Here is a 25,647-nt window from a genome sequence, read left to right as displayed (position 1 = left end):
ATATTTTTGTGTAAATGAGAGATGAATTGAAACCTAGGTGGAAAAAAATAAAAACGTGAAAACCTAGATACTAAAAAAGTAATTAACCCATTTAATAATAATTTTTTTTTGGATCTCACAAGTTATCTGTACTAAAAGAATAATGCTATATCTAAATTCTTTTACAATTTGTGTATTGGAGCCAACTCAACCATTAACTTTTTTGTTGAACACAATTTAATCACATGCTGACACGTGTTAACAAATAATAAAAGAAGGGTAATTGTATAATAAGTCCCTGAATCAACCTTTTAAAATTTAAAAATCCTTAAGTTTTTTTTTTTGAAAATTTACTCCATGGGTTAATTGAAATGACAATAAAATCTCTATCGTCAAAATTTTTTAACAGCTGTTAGTCCTAACAAAATGTACCGTTTCACCTCATTAAAATATTAATTTTTTATTAATTTTATTTTAAAATTTAAACCTTAAAAAAAAAAAAAAAAAAAGTGAAGAGGTGGCCAGGGACGACAACCCCAGGGGTTGTTTGCCCACCCTTGGGGTGGCCGCGAGCCACCCCTAGGGTTTGGGGGTGGCATGCAGGCCACCCCAAACCACCCAAGGGGTGGCTCAAGCCACTGCATGGGGGGTTTGGGGTGGCTTGCGGCCACCCCTAACCACCCATGGGGTGGCCGCGCCACCCCTAGGGTCTAGGGGTGGCCCCCAAAACACCCATGGGGTGGCTTCGAGCCACCCCAAACCCCTTGGGGTTGGCCGCAAGCCACCCCAGGGTGGGTTTGTTGCCACCATTTCAATTTTTATTTTATTATATTTTTTTTTTAATTTTTATATTTAAATTTTAAAATTAAATTAATAAAAAGTTAATATTTTAATGAGGTGAAACGATGCGTTTTGATTTGGACTAATGGCTATTAAAAAACTTTGACGGTATGAATTTTATTGTCATTTCGATTAACTCAGGAAGTAAATTTGCAACAAAAAAAAAAAAATTAAGGATTTTTAAATTTTGAAGGGTTGACTCACAGACTTATTATACAATTACCCATAAAGAATCATATGTCTAGCATTTTTCTTATATTAGATAAGGAAAAAGTAATGCTATAAATTATTTTTTATTTTAAAATTATTTCACAGTATACTGATATAACAGTTTCTTACAAATTTAATAGATTAATCATTAAATTTGTGAGGTCTACCATTAACTTATGTGAGTTCTACATAAATTTACAAATCTAATAATTAATTTATAAGATGAGATGGATCAAATATGAAAAAAAAAAAAAAATCGACTCTTAGCATTTCTCTTTTTTATCTCTCTATTTTATTGCCCGAGTATAAAAGCCTATTTTGGAAGAAAAAAAACAAAGAATTTTTATGGGATTTTGGAGAATAAATCAAAGACTGAAAACGACAGATATATATATATATATTATATATATATTTTTTTTTTCCGGGAAGGATAACCTTTTGTCCGCACAACTCTCTCACTCTCCCATGCAGTCACACTAATAAAGTATCTTCGCCCACAATTACCAGACACGTCACCAAGTACAAAATAATATCCTGGACTTCACCGCGCCCGATAAATGAAAACACGACCCCACCGAATCCGATCGTCTCGCTCTCGCTGATTCATTGGAAAAATATATATAATATAAATTCTGCGTCTCTTCGTTTCTCTACGAAATAAAAGCGTTCCAAACCCTGGGCCCTCAGGTAGTCCATTTCCGATTTCTGGGCCCCGAAATAGTTACAGAATTTCACGCCAAGTCTCTTTTGCATTTCGTATCGGACTCTCTTAGATAGAGGGAGCTCTCTCTCTCTCTCTCTCTCTCTCTCTCGCTAGCTCTCAGTTCTTCGGAGACTTCGTTTCCCGAATTTGTATGTTCGAGAAAACCTTCCGATTATCTCAGTCTTTTTTTTATTATTATTTTGTAATGTTGTTGTTTGGTTACTGAGAAAAATCTCTGAAAAGAAGAGGAAACTGCGTGAAAGTTACTACCTGGAACTATTATACATTCGCATGGCGTATGTTATTTTCTCTGTTCTTGTTTTCTGTTGCATTATTTCAGTTTCTACCTTTTTTAATGCTGTTGTTTGGTTAGTGAGAAAAGTCTTTCGAAAAGAAGAGGAAAATGCGTGGAAGTTAGGTTCATTTGACCAAAACTTTGTAGAGGTGCTTTTTGCTCTTTGATTGAAAAAGTATCGTGAGGTGACGTAAAAATGAAAGTAATTTTGACTGTTGTGTGTTCAGATATAATTCTATTAATTTTTATTTTTTTGGCAAAAAATCAAAAAGCTCTCTAAATCGCGTTTGATAACGAGGATTATCTTGAACTATTATTTATTCTAAATGCATTTGTTCTCTTCTTTGATCTTGTTTTCTGTTGCATGATTTCAGTTTCTCTCTTTTTCATATTTTTGTTTGGTTACTGAGAAAAATCTTTTGAGAAGAAGTGGAAAAATGCCTGAAAGTTATTATTTTTAACTACATTGTTTATGCAATCTGCGTTTTTTGCGTTCTCGGCTTTGGCTTTCTATTACATTATTTTAGTTTCGCTCTTTTTGTGCTGTCGTTTGGCTACTGAGAAAGGAAGTTGGAAAAAAGGAGGAAAATTGTGTGGAAGCTATTACTTTGAACACGATTCTCAATTCCAAATTCGTTTTTTTTTTCCTTTTCTCTGCTCTTGTTTTTTGTTACATTATGTCTAACACCAAATAGAGAGTTATTTTGGTTACCGCACTGTATTTTGAGTCTTTGGTTACTGGTTAGTGAGAATATTTGTGGAAAATTGTTGTTTGGTTGGTGAGAATGCGTGTGAGAAGGGGATAGAAAGTTTGGACACTTGTTAACCCCAAGGGGTTGGCCTAGTGGTTGAGGCTTGTGATCTTAGGGAGTATCATCCTATAGATCCCAAGTTCGAGACTTGCTAGATGCAAACTCCTCCTTGGGGTCACACCCCCTGGTGTAAAAGCCAGCAATTTACCCTGATCCGTGTAGGAAAACTTTCGAGGGTGCGGTGCACGGGTATGAGGTTTATTCTACAGGGGTGAGTCCGAAAGGCCCTGCCTTGTCGAAGTTCCCTGTCATAAAAAAAAAAAAAAAGAGCAGAAAGTTTGGACACTTGCTTGCAATTGTTAGTCTAATGAAGTTTATTTGTATGATTAGTTGTTGTTTGATTATTTGAATGAGACTAAAGTGAATTAACGATTGGATTTTATGGCTAACCACATGAGGATTATACTATGTTAATGCATGGGCAAACTTTGAACGCTTGAACTGTTTTTCACCCAAGCAATAGTTCAATCATGAGATTCGAATCTTAGCCAACAATATTGAAAGCTACCCACTTATGGAAATCAATTGTATTCTATTATGTCCATGTTGTGCTTGAAATGAGTCCCTTTAGACGTGATTTTGTATTATTTAAATTATCAATAGGTTATAATAGATGATACACAATATATATGTATACAATCTAATCAATGGAATCTTTTGCAGTGAGTCAATTACAAAGGGTGGATGATGCCATTGACTTCAATGTGAAACAAGGGAATCATTTCTTCAGTTATGCACTATATTTGAGAAGCCTTGGATAATGAATATGCAGGTATTGGTTTTTTCCAGTGATACATTCAACTATTCAATAGACAGGAGCATGGAGGTTTAAGAAAACGGCGGTGAGTTCATAAAGATTTAATTCTCCATTAGGAGTTCAGTCATGGCTGCTGATCCGAGAGTTTTCAAGGCCTTCAGTGCAACGAGGGCCTTGGGAATTCCTGATGAAGAGGCAAAACCAGTGCTAAAGAAACTCTTAAAAGTCTATGATAATAATTGGGAACTAATTGAAGAAGACAATTTCCAGACACTTGTAGATGCGTACTTTGAGCTAAAGGAAAATAGCAAAGATGCTATGCAACATAACTTCAGACAAACGGTAGCTGTGAAAAAGAATGAAATACCTCTCAAAGTTTCTGGACGGGGTACCGTGGAGCTAATTCAACCTTGTTTAAGAGATAGCAGAACTGTAGGTACTTCCCAACTGCCCAACACTCCTTTGATTGGCAAAGGGAAGGACCCCATTTCATCTCTTGTGGTCACTGAAGATAGATCTATTGCTGTTAACTCTTCTTCCAGTATGGGTATGGACGTCTGTGATCCCTTGTGTATTACAAGACCAAAGAAGAGAGCTTTTGGGACACATAATTCCAAAACAGGTTCAAATCGTAATGGCTCAGACCGTTATGGGCATAAAAATTCGCATAATTTGGTTCATGATGAAAGGAGGCATGATATAGCAAAAGGTGCAGAAAAAGTGAAAATATCATTGGTATCTGAAAATAGCAATGAATGTCCTCCAAAATTCAATTACATTCCACACAATATAATTTATGAGAAAGCTAATGTAAATATTTCACTGGCTCGGATTGCGGATGAGGATTGCTGTTTAGGTTGTTCAGGAGACTGTCTTTCATCATCAATTCCATGTGCATGTGCTCGTGAAACTGGTGGAGAGTTTGCCTACACACCACATGGTCTGCTGAAGGAAGAATTTTTAAGTGCTTGTATGTCTATGAGGCTAGAACCTCAAGAGCGTCATTTTGTTTATTGTCAGGACTGTCCATTAGAGAGGTCTAAGGATGAGTACATGCCTGAACGATGCAAGGGCCATTTGGTCAGAAAGTTTATTAAAGAATGCTGGAGAAAATGTGGATGTGACATGTCGTGTGGAAATCGAATAGTACAGCGAGGTATAACATGCAAGTTGCAGGTGAGATTTCCCTTGAATTTCTGACAGTGGAAACATCTTGACTTACCATCATTCACTATGACTAAGCTAATCAATTAATAACTTCTGCTAATGTGTGGAAGCCAGTGCAAGTTAGAATGACATCAAGATATCATTTTCACTGAAGTTAATAATCATTGTGTACTGAAACAATTCCAGGATTAGCTTTTCAGCATGTGTTCTTTTGGACTCCAATAAAGCTTTTTCTGCTGAAAATACCTGTTGTTTTTCTCATTGTTCACAACGATAACTGGCTCATTTGTATAAATCCAATAGTAATTAATTTTTTCAAAGCTTCTTATGTTGCACTATTATATATGTTATGATAACAATAGTAACAACAATAACTACAATTTCTTATTGGTGATATTTATTCATATGATAGCTTCCTCAGTGTATTCTTTATGACTTTTAAATTTTCATTGCTCTTTATGCTTCAGGTGTTCTTGACTCCTGAAGGAAAAGGATGGGGAGTTAGAACACTTGAGGAATTGCCTAAGGGAACTTTTGTTTGTGAATACATCGGGGAAGTACTGACCAACATGGAGTTGTATGAGCGGGTCCTACAAAGCAGTGGCAATGAGAGACATACATATCCTGTAACACTTGATGCAGATTGGGGCTCAGAAGGAGTTTTAAGGGATGAGGAGGCGCTTTGTCTGGATGCGACATGTCATGGTAATGTCGCAAGGTTCATCAACCATAGGTAGGAATTTTGTTTTTGTTTTTGTTTTTTTTTAAAATGACTTTATGCAATTTAGCTATCTATTTGTTGCTATTTATTTTTGTGTCTTCATCTTAGTGGATTATGGTTTTCTATTTTTAAATTAATCTAGAAAGTTAATGTTAATTTTTATTTTATTTTATTTTATATTTCATTTTTTGATTTTTCACGAGAAAAGTTATTTGTTCCATGATTATGGCTGTTTATTGGAGTTGCCTATCATCTTGAATTGATGGCACATTTAGATGAGAAATTGGACAATATTATTACGAGTTCAAGTCTCATAGTTTCATACTGCCATGTAAATTGAAAGTTTTGAAACATACTTGAAGAAACGAAATGATGAGGTTTTAGGAAATGTTGAGAAGCAGAAAAAGCTTCTCTTGGATGAACTTCGTGATCTTGTTGTTATTGTAGAAGAAAGAACTTTGTCTGATATTGAAAAGTCAAGAAAGGCCGAGATCATTAGCAGTTTGAAGAGGACAACTCTAATGGATGAAGTAGGCTGGATACCAAAGTCAAGGGCTCTTTGGTTGAGAGCGGGAGATAAGAGCACAAAATTTTTTCACTGCGTGGCTAATTTGACTAGAAAAGACAATATAGTTGATTCTTTAGGGGTTAATGGTCCTGCTTCTTTAGATGCTACAAAAATAAGTGAGCACATTGTGCAATTTTACACTCGTCTATACTCTAGAACAATTTACTTGGCTACCTAAATTGGATGGTCTTCCGTTTGATTCTATTGGTGATGAGGAGGCTACATTGATGGAAAGACCCTTTGAGGAGAGTAAGGTAGTAGAGGTGGTAAAAAATCCGTGTGGAGATATGGTCTCAAGCCTCGACTGCTTTTCTTTGACTTTCTTTCAAACTTGTTGGGAGGTTCTTAAAGAAGATATCATGAATTTTTACCATGAGTTCCTTGTCCGAGGTAAGTTTGAAAGAAGTCTCAATGCAACATTCATTGCCCTTATTCCCAAGAAAATGGGGGCAATGGTTTAAAGATTTTCATTCTATTAGTTTAATGGGTGACGCCTAAAAAATTTTCTTGAAAGTTCTAGCTAACATGTTGAAATGGTGTTGGAGAAGGTTTTCTCCAAGACTCATAATGCCTTCATTAGGGGGAGACTGATCTTGGACTTTGTCCTTATTGCCAATGAATGTCTTATAGTAAAATCAAATCACAGGAACTAGGTGTGCTTTGTAAGTTGGATATGGGAAAGGCCTATGATCTTTTTTTTTTTTTTTTTTTTTTTTTTTTTTTTTTTTGTGATGTCGGGGAGCCTCTCTAAGGCAGGGCCCTTCGGACCCACTCCTGTAGAGTAAACCCCGATCCCGTGCACCGCACCCTCAGAAGTTTTCCTACACGGAAAGCCTATGATCATGTTAATTGGGTTTTTGTACTGTATATGTTGGGGAGATGTGATTTTGGGGAGAAATGGTGTGAGTGGATAGCACATCGTTTCTCTATGGTGCGTTTCTTTGTTTTGATTAATGGTATTCCCACTGGCTTCTTTAAGAGTTCTTGTGGCTTGAGACAAGGAATCCTTTGTCTCCTTTGCTCTTTGTTATTGTTATAGAGGCTTTGAGTAGAATGTTGTTCGCTACAGTGAATAGGGGGCTTTTATCAAGATTTTTGGTGGGTTCTAGGAGCAATGATGAATTCTTAGTGTTTCATCTCCACTTTGCGGATGACACCTTGATCTTTTGCAAGGCAAACCCTAATCATTTCTGTAATATGAGGTGCGTTTTCCTATGCTTTGAACCTGTCTCTAGATTGAAAATTAATTTGGCTAAATCAGAGCTTGTTTCAATTGGGGCCGTGGAAGATGTTGAAGGCTTGGCTTGTCTCCTTGGCTGTAGGGTGTACTCTTTGCCTATGAAGAACCTAGGTTTTCTGTTGGGGGCTTCTTTTAAAGACTAAATCAATTTGGTATTGTATAATTGAGAAGATGGAACGTTGTTTGGCTGGTTGGAAGCGGCTTTATTTGTGTAAGGTTGGTAGGATCACTTTGATTAAAGGCGCTCTAACTTGCCAACTTATTATATGTCTCTCTTCCCCGTCCTAGTTGGTGTTGCTAATTGTATTGAGAAACTTCAGAGAGAATTTTTGTGTGTTAGTGTGGGTGATGTATTTAAATCTATTTAGTAAGCTGGCCTAAGATTTGTACTCCAATATCCTCATGTGGGTTGGGGGTTAGAAATCTGCTTTTGTTTAACTGGGCTCTTTTGAGGAAACGGCTATGGCGTTATGCCAAGGAGAGGGAGGCTTTGTGATGATCGATTGCGGATATTAAATATGGCAGCATGTGGGGAGGGTGGTGTTTTAATGCTATTAGTGGGTCTTTCGGGGTCGGGGTGTAGAAAAATATCAAGAGGGGATTTTGGGAGGGGAGGGGGGGAGGGGGGATTCTATAAGTTTGCTAGATTTAATGTGGGTGATGAATTGAAGATCAACTTTTGGCATGATGTGGTGCGGGGATCAAAGCTTGAAGGCATCATTCCTGGAGTTGTTTAGTAAATCTCAATTGAAGGAGGCGATCACTTGCAGCTTTGTAAGGCCACCTTATAGTGGAATGTTACCTTCATTAGATCAATGCATGAGTAGGAGGTAGAGTTGATTCTCTTTGCACTCTTTAGATAGAGCAAATTACCTCATTTTTTAACCTTTTATACTCTTTCTGGTTGAGACAAGGTGGTGAGGATAAAATTCATTTGATCCCCTCCAAAAGGCGGATGTTTGAGGTCAAATCTTTTTACAATATGCTTATTCCTCCCACTGTCTCCCTTTTCTTGTAAGTGCATTTGAAGAAAAAAGGCTCCTTTGAAGTGGTTTCTTTGTATGGATGACAGTTTTAGGGAAGATCTTAACAGTGGATAACTTGAGAAAGATGCACATCATTTGGTGGATTGGTGTTGTATGTGTAAGAGGAGCAGGGAAACAATTGATCATCTTTTGCTCCATTGTGAAGTAGTCAGGAACTTGTGGGTTTCGGTTTTCTGCCTTCTTGGGATTGAGTGGGTCATGCCTCGACAGGTGGTGGAATTGTTGGCTTGTTGGAGAGATCAATTTAGAAGCGATTCTTCTGTGCTAATGTTGTGCATTTGGAGAGAGCGCAATGCTCGAAACTTCGAAGATTGTGAGAAGATGGTGATAGAGTTAAAAGCCATTGTGTTCAAAATTCTCTATGTCTGGAGGTTGCCTAACTATTCTCATTTTTGTAATTTATTAGAGTTTCTTGATTTGTGTTTTTCCTATGCATCTTGATTGGTGTTTTTCGTGTATATTTTTCGTGTACTTGAGTTGTGCTCATCTGCTCCTATTTATGAGAATGAATTACTTGTAAAAAAAAAACTAGTTCCCACCAAAGCAAATAAAGTAGAGGAATGTATGTGTTGCAGTGTGAGTAGGAGATGATGCTATAGTTACAATCAGTGCTGTTGAACAAAGAATGGCCAAATGTAGTTTTATGCTCTCTCAATTTGAAGAAGTAACACCATAGAAGAAGAAGAAAGAGGAGTAAAAAGACTACTTGTAAGGGATTGTTTTCCTGCTACTGCCTAGTTAATTTGCTCCTTTTCCTTCTATGTTGCAATAAGTGAAGCAGCATGTAAGTTTCTGTGAAAGGAACATTTTTAAGAAATCTCATGTTTAGAAGATATAAATCTTAAATAATATATAGAAATTGAATGGAGATGACAAGCTTGTTTTGATTTAAAAGGAAGACAAACAGACTTTATTTTAGCTAGTGAAAGACAGGAAAGACAGTAGATTATTTTTCAAGAACTTGCTAAGTTTCATAATTGAGTAATAATGATGCAATATGAAGTCTATTTCAAGTCCTCAGAAATTGAAGTTTTTAATATTTATAGACATCTTTGTTAGAAATTTATGTCTGATAACATCATAGATTAGTGATAAGGGTTGTCGGATATCCTCTAGAAAGAAAGCTAATAAGAGCCTATCTCCCTTTCCCATGAAATTGGATGATCCATTGACATGTACTAGGATCAATGTTTGGATCCACCAACTTGAATCAATCCATTGAATCAAAGTTGGTGCTATTGCTTAAATCAATGATATGGGGATCAGTTACGGGATTTCATTCAATCCTGTAATTTCAAGTTTCCACTACGAGGTGTCAGTGATGGTCATTTTAGCACTGTCCCATTCAAGATGTCAAATTTAAGTATTTAATTAATGGATAACTCAGTTCTCCATGGGATGGCCAGCTAGGCCTATTTGTAGTAATTACTGTTGGCACTAGGTTACTCCGCTTAATTTATAATTACTTGTGTTGAGAGAAAATTATTATGCCGATCCACTAATCAATTATCAATATGATATCACCATATGGTTCAGTGCACTTCGTTATTTTATTTTATTTATTTCCAATTTCTCATTTTTTGTGTGATTCACTTGTATAAATTCTGTTTCTATTGTTCCAGATGTTTTGATGCGAACTTGGTCGATATTCCAGTTGAAGTGGAGACTCCTGATCGCCACTATTATCATGTATGGATTTGGCTGACTTTTTTGGCACTTATTTCCTTATTATTTATCTTTATTTACAAGTAAAGGATTTTTTGTCATTTCTTTTGGGAGGGATTTGATGGGGGGTTGTAACCTTTCAACAAAGAAGTGTATCTGAAGAGCTTGCTTGTGTTCCTTGTTTGCAGCTTGCCTTTTTTACTACCAGGAAAGTAAGCGCTTTTGAAGAGTTGTCATGGGTAAGTAAGATCATTTTCTGTAAGTAATTTTATTGGAGTTGCTCATCTAAAGAAAAAAAGGACTGTAAAAGGTTGTGTGATTGAAAACTGTTGGATTTAACCTCCTTAAAGAAAAAGAAAAATGTATGGGCTTAAACTAATGAAGTATTTTTACTTATCAAAAAAAAAAAAAACTATGATGTGCAGTGACAAACTTGATAGCAAACATAGGTGTAGGAAATATCCAATGTTTATATGCTAGGCAACTCAGCTTTCATATGCTGTCTCCTCAAGGAAGTCAATGATTACTCTAAAATTATCAAGCATTTCTTACGTCAACATGCCCCAGAACCATGCTCTGTTAGGTCTACGGGAGTGATTTGATTTTCATTCCTTTTTTCATGTTTTTTGTTCCTCTGCACTAAATGTAGTAATATATATTTTTAGCTTGCACAACTTGTTCTTGTTATTCTCAAAAGGCTGTCCCAAACTCATCTAGATTATTTTTTACTTTATTCTAGTTAATCTCTTGTGGCTTCTATTATTAAACATTTATTCTTTTAAAAGAGCCTTGTTTTGGCGGAGTTGAGCCAAACAATATTCCTCTTTCGTTTCCTTGGAAAGATAAATGTTACTTCCTCCCCTTTGTGAAGCTATGATCCTTATCTTTCTCTTTTTAATAATATAACAAAAAAGAAAAGCATTCATTAAAGGGGCTTACTTGACATCTTTTCATTTGAGTTACTTGGCATGAACAGGAGCCTTTTCAATTGCATGGCAGGTTGTTCTCAGCCTTATAATTCACGTAGGGCTGCTGTAGCCAATAAGCTGTCCATCTGATATAATTCTTATATTTGGCTCTTTTGACAATATATCGGCCTATTTAGCCCCGTACCCTTAATTTTACACAATAATAATGACAATTGTATAAAGAATATAGAAATGGAGGTGCAAATTCCCCCTTGGGGCCACACCCCTTGATGTAAAATGCTAGCGATTTACCCTAATCCGTGTAGGAAAACTTCCGACGGTACGGTGCATGGGTCTGAGGTTTACTCTGCAGAGATGGGTCTGAAAGGCCCTACCTTGTTGAGGTTTTCCGTCATAAAAATATATATATATATATAGGAATGGAGGTGGTTATTTTGGAATATTGTCCTTTTGGGATTTTAGCTGTATATTAAACCCTAATCTGGTATTAGAACGGCTTGACAGATGTTTACTCCAAGAGTCCTTCAAAAGGAAGAATAACCGTTTAATTTGCTGTTTAAGGTGCATTAAATAAGTCAAAGCATGGAATATCTAAAGTCTAGATATAAATTTAGGTCTTGGTCAATGAAATTAATGGCCATCATCGTGGTCAATTTGCACTTTGGAAATATGAGTTAGGACCTCAAAACAGTTTTCACTCTCTAAGATGGTGAGTCTCTGGGAAGTCAGACTGTATTTTGGTTCTGAAGTCATCTGTAAGGGCTGAGGTATTAGTCGCTTTTATTAAGCTTTTCTGTGATCTGAAGTCTAAGATTTTCTCAAAAAATTGTCCCCTTCACTGTTCCTCTCAGATTTTTTAAAGTTTTTCTGCCTGAATATAACACCCCAGAAGGGAAAAATTAATAAAGGCACTTGGAACTGCTGAACATTATGGAACCAAAATGGCTTTAGAAAATTTTTTCTTATTGGGAAATACAAACTGTCGATAGTGTCCCCACTGCACCCATAAGTGGATATATGATTACCCACAATTGTATTTATTAATTTTGAATTTATGACCTATTGCTATTGTTTTATTTATTTTCCTAATTGAATTATGACTGGAGTAAAATAAGTCAATGAATATTACATGGAGAGCCGAAGTATATGAATTGGTTTTTTGAATGTTTGAGATGACCTGACAGCACAGTACTTCATTTTTAAGAAAACGAGAAGAGTGGCTTTTCAGGGGAAAAAATTGGATTTATTCAATCTTAAATGGTGACAGTTGACAGCAATTTTGAAGAATTCTTACCATCTCACAAACAGTCTGGGCTCCCTGCTTTCTATACTATTACAAGTTTTATGCAGTTAAAGGTCATATGCATGCTAAGATTGTCTAGTAATTTATATGGCTGATTCTGACTTCCTAATTTAATATCATTGGTGGTCTGGATTTCCTAATTGCTTAGATTATCTGCATGAAATTGTTGGCAGGATTATGGGATCGACTTTAATGATCAGAATCATCCAATTAAGGCATTTCGCTGCTGTTGTGGAAGTGCATTCTGCCGAGAGATGAAACATAAAAGGTCAGTTTCTCCTGTGAAGCTAATATGATTATTTTTGTTCTTTATGGTTTTTGGCAAAACTCCCTCAATCCTTTTATTTGGAAATTAGGTGATTGTTTTATCATTTTATCGTGGCTCTTTTCGAGTAAGAAAGACTAGAAAAAGAATGACAAAATTGCTTTTCCCTCACTTTTTTTGCATAATTCAGTATTAGGCAAAGCCATGGGCCTCTCCCCATTCTGTTTTCCCACAGGAAACAGTTTCCCATTAGTTTCCCTTAAATCTCTTCTTTCACGTTTGACTGCTTGATTTACCATTAAAGTTTTGAGTATATTATATTTTTTAGGGGTAACTTCACTTTAAATCCCTGAATTACCACGAGATTTGACAAGTTCCCTCAAACTTCAAAACCTCTCAATTTGAACCCTTGAACTTTTAATTACAGTCAATTTGAACCCTTTCGTCAGATTTAGCCGCTAACTTCTAACCGAAATACCTAAAAAGACCAAAATATCCCTAATTTTAGTTTTTATTTATTTATTTTTTTAATTTTGAATTAAGGGTAAATTTAAAATTTTATAACAAAGTTAGGGGTATAAACATCATGGTCTTACTTTTAACGTTTAAAATCTGACAAATAGGTTCAAAGTAAGAGGTTTTAAAGTTTAGAGAGAGCTTGTCAAATCGTGTGGTAATTCAGAGGTCTAAAGTGAAGTTACCCCTAGTTTTTAAATTACATGGTAGACTAGGAAGGTAATGTTCCTTTCTTTTCACTTTTCCTCTACGGCTCTCTTTCACCCTAATAAGAAGTAGGAGCTAGAATTCTCGTGTTTCATGAGAATTGGAATTCTACTTGTGGGAATTATGATTCTTGGAATTTTGTCAAACGAACAACCAAACTTTCATAAATTCTGAAGATATAATTCCCAAACTTAATTCGTGCACACTTGATACACCCTAGAAGTACTTTTCTACGAGACTTTCATGACCATTTGTTGTATAGATACAAAATACTCGAGCCATACAAAACCCCAATAGGATGTCTATCTTGTGAAGCATGATTATCATATACTTAATGTTTTCAAATCTGAACACGGCTATATATATGTGGTATACATAGACAAAGGAATAGGTCTAACAACTTTATCGAAGAGCTTGCCCCTTTCTCCATCTGGAATAGTTTCACATGGCCTTTTGGCATGGGTTTTTCTTGCGACTTCTGGTCATCATCACATAATAGTCCCAAAATGCATTAACAATTGAATTTAACGTGGGACATCTTAGACATGGAAAGTGTGCGTGAACAATTTCCACACTAACCTCTGACAACAAGATTTCAATATGTCACTTTCAATTATCTTTTTACAACTTTATTTTTTTTAGAGAAATGCTACAATGCATTCTAGCAACCATTTACTCACCATCTCTTCACTTGCATTTTGATTTTTTCAAAAGAAAAAAAAAAAAAAAAAAAAGCAAAGAGAGAAGAGATGGTGAGTAGATGGTTGCTAGAATGCAAAAAAGAATATCCCCTTTTTTTTTTTCTTTTTTTTTTATAAGTAATGCAATTCATTTAAAGTTCCAAGGGGTTGCAACACTATTGCACAAGAAATATACAAGAGAATCCTTAAAATATAGAAAAAGAACAAAAATTCAAAAGCTCAGAAATATTAGGCCTCTCACACATGAAAAAGGACCTAAAATAACTAACAAGAGCCAACCATCTAATAGGAGAAAAGGAATACTTGGTTCATTAATTGTGCTTTGCTCCAGATTTGAAATTGAACAGCTAATTTAATTTGGTATTTTTTTTTAATTAATTAATTTTTTTTCCTGATAACTTTAATATTTTCTAGTACAGGAGCTAGATGGCTATAGCACCTAGATGACCAATGACGTGTGGATTAATGAGAATTGCTATTCTGGTTGAAATCATCTACCTAACTTTTGCTGCAACTCTGTACCAATTGATACAGAAGCACACATTCTTTTGTGGAAAAAGATTATACTAAAGGAAAAAACTTGAGATGAATGGAGATATTTTGAGAAATTGAACGAGGATGTATTTCAGTATATCATACACGGGGTTTTTGAATTGAGCCGTCCCTGTCAGTTTTAGAGGGCAAGGAGGCAGTTGGGGAGTATTTTGTAAGTATTATTTTCCAACACGTTTGAGTGTTCCTCTTTGTTCCCCATCATTCATGGCTGCTAATTGAAAAAAGTGACTCATTTTATTTTATTGACAGAATGCAGATTTTGTATTTTTGGCTCAACTTCTTTGCACAGCTTGTCATTGCATACTGCATGGAATATAATAGGTGTACGTCCTACAGCTGATTGACTTGTTTACATGCTAATTTTTTATTTTTTTTTCTTTTTTTTTTTAATAAAGAAATGAAATCAATTTTAGAAAATTTCAGTGTACTCTCATTGCTCTGACTCTATGAAAATTGCTTGACGTTGAAGATTTTAATAGAACCTTGGAATCCATTAGGACCCTATAACCCACTTTGAAATCTTGAATCCACAAGTTAATAACATAAAACCCTTTAAAATGTTATTATTGAATGAATGACAGAATTAGGGGTAACAATTTGTGTCTGCATGTCAATGTATGTGTATAAGACTATATTTTAATTAAACGGGCTAGATCTCATTCAATCCTAACCTATTAATTTTTTATTAGGTTCGCGAATTGTGTAAAAAATTATCAGCCTTAGAATAAACTAACCAATGGCTAAGAATCATATTAGTCAAATCACACCTTACCCCAAAACAAACAAAATTCCCTAGTTCCCAATAACAAACATCTCTAGAGAAATGAATTGTATCCTAATCATCTTGAATATTGATGATTTGTGGACCAATGTTTAGTTTTCTATTAAACTTGCTTCAAATATCCCTGGCACAAATGTGATTTAAAAGGGGAGGAGGTAATCTAATGGAGTTTGTAGGGGTGACAACTCGGTATTTTAGATGAGAAGGCAAAAAACCTCTAATGGAGTTTTTTGTAATTAGTTGTATTAATTCAAAAAATTAAAGACGTATTACACCGTCACATCTCGAGAGAGTAGAACCTGTAAACCAAGCAAAAATGCTTAAGCCTTGTATAACATGCAAGCAAAAACAAACAACCATAAGACTTTCGTTAGTTAAACCTATAATTTATTAATTTATTTGAAAGAGAATCCGTAAGAGGAGAGGACAGATGTGAAATCTGACACATATAATTCAAGAATGAAACCCTTAATTAATTAATTGTTAATGTTTTGATCCTTTGAAACTAATTATTTACTTGATTTTTTTATATAAATAAATATTTACATAATAGAGACCCACTATATTTCAGAAGCTACACGTACATTAGAAGATAATACAATACCTGCTACATTTTCATCCCAACTGCCACATCCACTCCTATCAATCCTTACCTTCCAAGAATCAGACTCTCTCTCTCTCTCTCTCTCTCTCTCTCTCTCTAGATTGCCATCCCATTATAAATCTTTTTTATTGTAGAAGTTAAAAATAAAATAATAACAAAAAAAGATGAGGAACTCTACCCACCACAGAAACAGATAGGAAACCCACCAAGTTGGTTTCTTTCCCACAAACTGCATCATATAATATAATACGTGCTCCCAAATAGGAGTATTAGCCCTAGCTTGCAGAATAATTTACTGCATTTTACTACTAAATAACATAAAAGAGACAAGGAGAAAAAACTAAGATTAAACAATGTTATAAATCTGTGATGATCAAAATATGTTTACTTTAATCATCCTCTTTCTTCCCCCACGACTTGATAAGCAACAAGAACATAAACCCCAAAAATAAAGCTGCTGCCCCTCCCACAACAATTGCTGCTACCTTCCCATTGCTATTGTTGTTGCCTCTCTGATTATTCTCTGTCAAGAAAATATCCGGTGTTACTTGTTACTAAAAATGAATAATTTTAATGAACAAAAAGGTGAATGTAGTTTTGAGTATTTTGTGAGTAATTTTTGTTAATACTTTTTCTTTTTTGCTAAAAAACAAAAAAAAATTGTCCTAAAAAGCGTGATCAAACGAGCCCGTTACCTGGGTGTGGATTGGCTGGTATCCCGTCTGGGTTGAAGGTATAACTGATAAAGCACTTGTCCAAGTAGATTTCTCCCGAAACTGATTCCCCACATTCTTCATGGGCTATTTGCTCTGCGTTGCTCACACATTCTCCACACTCACAACCTCCTAAATCGCCCTCACATTGTGCCATCACCTGCACTGACTCATAATTAGTTGTATAAAACCCGTTACCGTGCACGATGCCGTCTATTAGAGCCGCAAACGCTGCATCCCAGAGCTCTACAAATCCGTTGGCCGCCACCTTCGATTCCCCACAAGTGTTGTGGCGTAAGTTTGTTTTGGAAGTGCTGGTTTCATGAAAACCACCAGCTTCATAGTGTGTATAGCACCCAAAAAGCTGCACCCGGGCTGCCATTGCTTGGCTGCACAAGCTGTTTGACATTTGAGCAACCGTGTTAACACAGCGGTAACACTCTTCCTCACTGATATCCCCCCTGCATTGAAAGAGGCCGGAAACGGCCGCCTCGCTGCCACCTCCGACGGCTTTGAAAAACTTGGATTGAGAGGAGTGAGCTACGAGCTCTTGGAAAAGAGAGGAAAGGGCAGCTTGTGATTGTGATTTTGTTGGATCTGTGAATGTCTGGCTTGCGCAATCCTTGTATACTAAGGTGGTGTAATCTGCAGAGGATTCGAGAGATGGCAGGAAGAAGAGAGAAAAATAAACTATAAATGATATGATCAAATTAATTGAATTCATTTGGGAGCTGCTTCTTGTTCAACTTAATAAGACGAATTTTTCTTGGTTTTCTTTTTTGATGGATTTGCTGCTACATTGGGTTGTAAAGAAGCATGTGTTTGGTTGCATGAATGGATATATAATTATCATTTTGGAGAGAGATGGAGTTGGGGAGTTGGGCTTTTCCTGCCTACCGCACCAAACTCTGGATGAATTTCTAGAATTTGCCACTAAGACTTCAAATGGAAGGTGAAAAAGCCTCCACTTCCAATGTCAACTACATACAACATCCATCTAAATGAGTCAAGCCAAATTTGGTAGACAATTGTTGGAGCTAAAATTTGTTAATTATTTAGAATAGATTATTATTATTATTTTTTTTTTTTTTCAAATTGGGTTTGAGAAATTTCTTCTAACTCAATTTCTAAAAGTGCCATGTATCTTTTGGACATGTAAGAAACACGTGTTTTTATTTTATTTTATATTTTATATTTTATATTTTTTATTAATGCTATTAAAAGAGTGAAATAAAAAAACACATGAGAGGAGCACATGTTACTAAAAAAAGACATGTGCGTCTCACATATTAAAGAACAGACGACACTTTTAGAGACTTGGTTGAAAGAAATTCATCTAACCTGATTTGGAGACAATTTTTGTCCGTCTAGAATTGAACTTGATCGCTTGAGTCTCAACCCATCTCAACAATTTTTTCTCCTACTTTTTTTTTTTTTTTTTTTTGACATATCCACACAAGAGGGGGAGGGGGAAAGAGAATTGGAACTAGTGACCTCCCACTTCATTAGGCGTAGTTCCCAGCCGATTGAGCTACTCCTTGAGGACCTTTCTCCTACATATTTGTGTAAATGTCAATTACCCTAATCCAATCACTAATTGGACCATACACTCCAAGGAACAAGGGACTAATATTATAAATTCAAAAAGTCTCAAGACCAATTTTATCATTTTTTTAAATTTAAGGAATATTTTAATAAAGAGAATGTGATATTCTTTCATTTTCCATCAATCTCTCATCTATCTCATTTTTAAATTCGCCATTCAATATATAGTATCTACACATGTAGATGTTATAGATTTGACGGTAAATTTGAAAAACATATGGATGGATAGGGATAGAAGATGAAAAAATAGCATTTTTATTTGATAAAAATGAAAACTAGAGGGACCATCTTTGAATTTAATCCTAATTTTTATTCATTAAAAAAACTATTGAACTTGTTCGGGAATTTCTACATAGAACTAAGAAATGCGTACAATTTTAGTTTACAACGGTAAAATTTCATTCATGGGATCTTAAGAACAAACAGTATGGTCTTCAAGAGGTAACTCAATTGGCTATAGACCACGCCTAATGAAGTGGAGATTATTAGTTCGAATCCTTCCTCCCTCTTTCCTTGTATGGACATGTCAAAAAAAAAACAAACAAACGGGATGTCGGAAGATTAAACTGTGCAATTAGAAAAAATATTCCCCATAATTAAAAAAAGAAAAAGAAAATAGATTCATTAAGAAAGAATCATACAAAACCTTTATATATTGCCATACAAGACGCAGCACGTCTATTTACATTCATACAAAACTCCCAGTGAAAAAAGAAAGAAAAAAGAAATGTAAATGTAAATAGAGATTAAAATATATTAAATAAATACTCGCACCAAATTGTATTAGCCTTCGGTCAAAGTACTGTTACATTATATTATATATGTATATATAAAATAAAATAAAATTTATAATATATATAAAATGTCATCAAAAAGTAATTTCTGATGCGCTAATCAGATGAACCTTGCTGCCGTCAATCTTCTTCTTTCTAATGCCGCCACCACACGCAATCGAAAACTCAAACCCATAAGCATTTCCGAAGCACGAAAACAGCCCGCCGCCGGCGGAGCGGCTACGCCGGTGCCCGCTTCGCTTTTTGATCGACGACCCAAATTTTTTGTACTCGTTGTCGTATATCGGCGGAAGCGTCATCTGCCACCTTGCGATCTTCGTCTTCAGCCCTTCCATGCTACTATCCTCCGACCATTCATCCCACAGAGAGCTCCCCGGCTGATCATCCTCCACGGATTTCAATCGCAACTCCTTCCCCACCGCCGCAGTGACCAGTTGTCCCACATCGGAGGACTGCACCGTCCCGCCATGGTCGTCGTATATGGAGCTCATTTTCATAGCTAATCCTTCGCCGAAAATATCGGATCCTTCGCTTAAGGAGCGCTTGCGCTGGATGGGCTTGGGTCGCTCGTTTTTCTCAGCCGCCGATTCGCTGAGCTCGCTGTAAATCATCGACATGCTCCCCAAGGTGCTGTCGATGAGCGCGACGCCGACGTTGAGAATCCCTTTTGGCCGGCCGGAGGGGCGGGCTACCTGAAGCGCCACGAACCGCTTTTTGGATCTCCCTTCGGCGGTGAGAGACGAGGGAGGGAGGAGACTGCTAATCAGAACACGAACGACGCCGATGAGGGTGTCGCGTATCCACGACGAAGCGTATATCTCGATCATCACGGCGGAGTCGTCGGCGTTGAGGAACTTGTTGTCGACGCGGAACAAGAATTTCTCGTTCCACATGGGGCTCGTGTGGCCGTCTCTGTCGATACGTGTCAACAATTTGCGCTCCGGGTGGAGCCAAGCAACGGCGTACGTCTGCATTGACTTGGACAGCGCCTCCAGGTCCCGCGCCGACACCAAATTAATCTCTAAAAGTTGAAACGACATGACGTCGACGGCTGTCGCACCGAAGACAACAACAATAACGGCAACGACGACAACTGCAACAACGACGGAGGCGGTGGGGATGCTAAAATGCGCCGTGGTGACAGAATTACGGATTTTTTTTTTTTTTTTTTTTCTTTTTTCCGATGGATTTTCTTGCAGATGGAGACGAAGAATAGGAAAAGGAGATGACTCGCAAGGGAGCCTTTTATCGGAGGCCGTTGCGTTATTTCAGGTTTGTTTGTGTGATCGTAATTTCTTCTCAAAAACAGAAGAAACATAAATTATACCGTTTAATTTAATCACGATGCCCCAAAATGCCCATGGATAGAAATAAATCATTGTTTGGTTTAGGTAATAATGTAGGAGGATAGAAAGGGAAAAAATGATAGAATTATATATATACATATATATAATCTGGATTTGTATTACTAGCTCCTTCTATAACCTAAAATAGAGGAAATTAACTACCTTCATAACTACCCTGATTTATTCAGGTTTGTCATACCTGTCTTCCCCCCATCTGGTTTGACTACTACAATTGTTTTTCCCATTTTACCCTTAATTTAATTTAAGAATTAACTGTACTCTTGATATATCTGTCCTCCTTTCAATATATATATATATATATATATATATATATATATATATATATATATATTTCCTAGCTCTCACTTGGTTCTAACTTTAGAAGCACCTTTTTTTTTTAAAAAAAAAAAAAAAAATTAATTAAAAAAATGGAAAAAAATTCACAACACATTTGAAAGGATTATAAGGGGACAAAAATCTTTCTTCTAGCTAGAGTTCCTTCAAACTATGTGTCCTCAAATTATCAATTGGGACAACATCCTCTCAAATTAGCAAAAAATTATTGTCTCGTAATAACGAACCTTCAATAAAAAATAAAAGTCTTAAAATTCTTAGAAAAACTAAAATTGAAAAAAGCCAACAATGAGCAAAAGGATGGTGTTTGTGCAAAATTGCTATGCCATCCGCCCTCGGATAGTCATCTGACGGCTCCCGGAGGTGAGGTGCGTGGAGCTCAAGGGGACGCCTCACTTTGGGGGCTTCAACCTTCTGCCATAGGCCCATAGGGATGGGGAGGCTATGCAGGCCTGGATCGCTGCCATGGCCACTGTCAAATGGTTTTTTTTTTTTTTTTTTTTTTTTTTTTCAAATTTATAAGAATATTTTGATCGATTTATTTATTTTATCTAGAAACACATTGACAATTTTTGAATAGAGGGAGGAGAATCTGGCTTCATGCACATATGCTGTAAAAAAAGAAAGGGCCTAGATTTATTTTTACCAAACTCTGTCGTTTCTTGTCTTACACAACAGTTGTTTATTAGTTTTTCCTGCTACGATGAGATCAAAACCTGGGCCCTTTATTATTTTCATTACAACACCCAAGCTAGATTGAGGGGTATGTTCTCCGATTGATAATTTCAAAGAGACATTATCAATTAGGTAGTAGTTTGAGAAATTACGTAAATATTTCCTTTAAAAACCAAAAAACTAATAGTCTAATACTATTTTGATTCTTTAACTCGTTTTTAAGTAACTCACTCGATTTCCAATTTTATCAATTCGTTCCATGTGTTTCTTCCGATTTACAACCACTTTTTTTTTCTTCTTTTTTTTTCCTTATTCCGTTAAGAGAAATGTTAAGCTTACAAAAGTTTTTATAATTTTGAATATAACGCAATCAGTTTGAATTACAACACCCAAGCTAGATCTGAGGGGTATATCCTCCAATTGATAATTTTAAAGAGACATTGTCAATTAGATAGTAGTTTGAAAAAGTACGTAGATAGTTCCTTTAAAAACCAAAAAACAAAAAACCAATACTATTTTGATACTTTAACCCGTTTTTAATTAAGTAACTCACTGGATTTCTAATTTTATCAATTTGTTCCATGTGTTTCTTCCAATTTATAACCACATTTTTTTTTTCCTTATTCCGTTAAGAGAAATGTTAGGTTTACAAAAGTTTTTATAATTTTGAATATAGCGCAAGCGTTAGCATAATATATGCGCCCCCGAGTCCACACCTCCAATGATCATGCTTCTCTAGAAGGATATATACACCACCGTAGAATAGATTTTCATATTCCTTTCTCATTTGAACAACCCAAATCATCTTCTGTATTTATATCAAACATCTTGTAAACAATCGGTATGGTGAAAATATAGTTACAGAAATGCAAAGACAAAATTATAAAATAATAATAATAAGTTAGTTTCTTAATGAAAACGAAAACAAAAATCTTTCCTTATTGGGAAGTTTCCTTAAGTAGAAACTTTCCTTAAATGAGCCCTTGCTTTACATAGAAACCTTCTTTGTTTATTTATTTATTTTTTTCTTCATACTTGAGGATAGGTACCAATTTGTGAGTAAAAACTCATTTGTAAAACATTTTAGCATTTATAAGCATGCTTGAGATTGCGTTTGAGAAATAGAGTTTTTAAGTCAAAAAGTGCGTTTGGGCAAAAACTTCATTTTTAAGCTTTTGTCAAATGGGTTTTGGCCATTTTTAAGCTTCTTGAACACTTAAAAGCGCTTTTAATTTTTTTTAACCAAACTAGTACTTTTTTTTTTTTTTTTAAACAAACTTTTTGAGTGTTCAAAGCACTTTTAGTCAGGCCCCTCAAATATAATTCCAAACAGGCCTTAAAACACTTTTAAAAGCATTTAACATACTCTAATAATGCAGTATAGAGATTTGAATGGATAATATTACAACACCCAAGTAGAGGGAGAACTAGCATTTGGAGTTTAGGGGACAAAATTAAAAAATTTAGGGATAAAAATGACTTTTTAAAAAAAATTTGAGAACTACATGGCCCCTTGGAGGGCTGCCCCCCTAAAAGGGGCTATGTAGTTCCGCCCCTGTACCCAAGATAAACGTACCAAGATCCTCTCTAATTCTTCTGAACCGGAGAGCAACCGGTCCCTCATAACATGAAGGCATTTTTGTAATTTTACTTTTTGGACAAAAATGCCGATGAGGACCAGTTCTTCTCTGGTTAAAAAAATCCTTTTGAAAGGTAATCCGGACATGAAGGAAAGCCTTCACTTTCTAGTTTCTCCTAACTAAACATCTTTTTGCAGGGCTAGGTGGGCCGAAGATATTGTGGCCCAGTAAGCCTTACACCAAGACCGGGCCTAAACTTGAAAGAGAGCGCCGCTGTCAAGCCAGGCTCGAGCATATATGGTAAGCCTTGTATCAAATCCGACCAATATACAACAATTTGGTTACTTTTGCTTCCAGCCTTCCGGGGGGGCATCCTACATTATATTTGTTTGATAGGCTCTTGGGCAACAAAAATGCTTTCGACAGAGGATGCCAAGATATCATCGTTGGTGGTGGTTTACTAGCCTTAAAGAAATCTTCAAAGTAGATAAAGCATGTGTTACGGTAAGAGTTCGACTCTTAAAATGAAAATCTTTAATCTCATTAGTATTAATCGTCTTGAGTTCTATTAATACTTAGATGGAGTTAAGTCAGGCTATGACTCAGTCGAATTTAAGGAAGTATATGCAGTTTTCACTGTTTAGACTCTTTTTGTGCAGTTCACAACGAACAGATGCTACTAGAATCACGTTCAAATATAATAGTTACAGTCTTACAGTTGGTTTCTCGGAAGAAAAAAAAAAATGCCTATATTATTACAAAATTGGGCAAGGGATCTATTGGTAGTAGTACCTTTACTTTTGGAGTCTTTTAATAGAATTAGAAGGAAAAAAAAAAATCTCATTATCAAAATATTGTTGGGTTGGAACAAACCTCACGCCTAAAGAAATCGGGGGGGGGGGGGGGGTGGTGTTTGGTGGGGGACGGCTGAAACTGGAAGTGATAAAAGTTTGAAGTCCAATGGGGCGGCTGCTCTGAAATTTATTTGAACAAATTATTAAACCTCAAGGCATTCATTCCTCTGACAACGACAATTTGGTACACCTAAACACATTCATCCGACAGAGACAATTTGGTGGGATTGGAACATGACAAACTATCCTGGACCGTCGATTACCAACTTCAATCATTTTGCTTCTTCTTTTTTTCTTTACATCTAAAATATCTGAGATGGACGTGAGACATATCCAAACATGTTATAAATAACGTTAAGCGGGCAAAAGTTGTCGGTTTCATATCAATTCGGTTGATCCGTTAATTTGATTTTGTCAACCCGAATTCAACATTTTTTATTAAACGAGTGACTAGAACCCATTTTACCTAAACCATTATCTTAAAATTACGAATTGAAATTTACAGATCACGGGTTAAATTGTGAGCCCTAACTCAAAGCTTCCTTTTTAATATGATATATGAATGAAGTAGGATTGAGATTAAAGTTAAATCCAAATCTTATCATCTAAACTACATGCCTTGAAAACTTTTGCCACACCGATTATAGTTTTTGCTTTTAAATCATTAAGACACAGACTTTACATGGATTACTTATAAAAGAAATCATCACTAGCAGTCTAGCATTCTGACAATGACATTGCTTTTTGTATAGCCGTGTTAAATTATTGATTGTTAAATTTTATATGAAATTAATTACTTAATTAATATTTAATTGAAATATTAACTATATTTTCACCCCAACAAATATTAAAAAATATACTTAATCTCAATAAAAAATTATATAGTTTGTTAAGACATTTTTCGGCGCAACAGTTTTCAATTGGTGTGAACAGCGTGTTCTTTGAGGTGTCCTTGCTTTTCAAAATTTGCACTCCTACAAGACAATAACCAATTAAAAGAACTTGCCGGTAGAGTGCCGGCGGATCTCATTCTGATGCCTAATGCACAGTCTTTCAGTTGAGAGTTATGACCCATTATTCTTCTAGTGGTCTGGTATTGGTCTTGAGGCTCATTATGCATCTGATAGACTAATAGAGTAAAATTATTCCTAACATCGTTTTTTCCAAAAGAATTTTTTATTTAGGGGTAACTTCACTAAAGAGTAAAGACCCCTGAATTTCTACCCGATTTGACAAACTCTCATAAATTTCAAAATCTCTCAATTTAGTTCCCTGAACTTTTAATTGCAATCAATTTGGACCCCTGTAGCAGATTTTAAACATTAAATGACGTTTATACCCATGATTTTTTTATAAAATTCTAACTTTACCCTTAATTCCAAATTTTTTTAAAAATGAAAATCAAGAATATTTTGATCTTTTTTGGTATTTTTAATGGCTAAATTTGATGAAGAAGTTCAAATTGAAAGTAATTGAAAGTTCAAGAGATTAAATTGAGAGATTTTAAAGTTTAGGAAAGATTTATCAACTCGAATAGAGGTTCAAGAATCTTCAGTGAAGTTATCCTTTTTATTTATTAATACCCTTGAACCAAAGACCTAAAGAGCATATTTATCACCTAATTTCTTTTTTTTTTGGGAAAGGAAAATATATGTGGCTTAATTCTCACAATCATTTGCAAGAGAAGTGACAAAATATAGTGATTGAGAAGAAAACATGGTGTATTTTTCGGTTTTTCTTTTTCTTTTCAATTACGCATCCAAGTTTGTTGCGGTTTTGAGACGCATGAGAAATCAATATACGTAGAGAAATGGGAATTCATCGAATATATATATAGTACAATTTTTTTTATTTTTTTCCCA

The 25,647-nt window shown here is 35.6% G+C and overlaps 3 protein-coding genes across 3 annotated transcripts; 1 reads left to right on the top strand and 2 right to left on the bottom strand.

Annotated features, from left to right (window-relative positions):
* The first annotated feature begins 1,728 nt into the window (after window positions 1-1,728).
* On the top strand, window positions 1,729-14,709 carry SUVR4 (SET-domain containing protein lysine methyltransferase family protein). Its single transcript, XM_059583411.2, has 7 exons — window positions 1,729-1,881; window positions 3,503-4,772; window positions 5,231-5,496; window positions 9,961-10,027; window positions 10,192-10,242; window positions 12,409-12,503; window positions 14,344-14,709. The coding sequence occupies exons 2-7, from the start codon at window positions 3,723-3,725 to the stop codon at window positions 14,348-14,350; spliced, it is 1,536 nt and encodes a 511-aa protein (XP_059439394.2). The 5' UTR covers window positions 1,729-1,881; window positions 3,503-3,722; the 3' UTR covers window positions 14,351-14,709.
* Window positions 14,710-16,253: 1,544 nt separating this feature from the next.
* On the bottom strand, window positions 16,254-17,301 carry LOC132168994 (plasmodesmata-located protein 2-like). The gene is made up of 2 exons (XM_059580088.2): window positions 16,560-17,301; window positions 16,254-16,387 (listed from the first exon to the last, which is right to left on the bottom strand). Exons 1-2 carry the CDS (start codon window positions 17,299-17,301, stop codon window positions 16,254-16,256), a joined length of 876 nt encoding a protein of 291 aa, XP_059436071.1.
* A 1,675-nt stretch (window positions 17,302-18,976) lies between these two features.
* LOC132168993 (Calcium-dependent lipid-binding (CaLB domain) family protein) lies at window positions 18,977-20,082 on the bottom strand. The gene has a single exon (XM_059580087.2). It carries the CDS (start codon window positions 20,014-20,016, stop codon window positions 19,051-19,053), a length of 966 nt encoding a protein of 321 aa, XP_059436070.1. The 5' UTR covers window positions 20,017-20,082; the 3' UTR covers window positions 18,977-19,050.
* Window positions 20,083-25,647: the final 5,565 nt, after the last annotated feature.

This window comes from Corylus avellana, chromosome 1 (genome assembly GCF_965113065.1).
Source record: "Corylus avellana chromosome 1, dhCorAvel1.hap1.2, whole genome shotgun sequence".
NCBI lineage: Eukaryota > Viridiplantae > Streptophyta > Magnoliopsida > Fagales > Betulaceae > Corylus > Corylus avellana.
The sequence above is the reverse complement of the archived record's forward strand: the minus strand, read 5'-3'. Positions and strand labels throughout refer to the sequence as shown.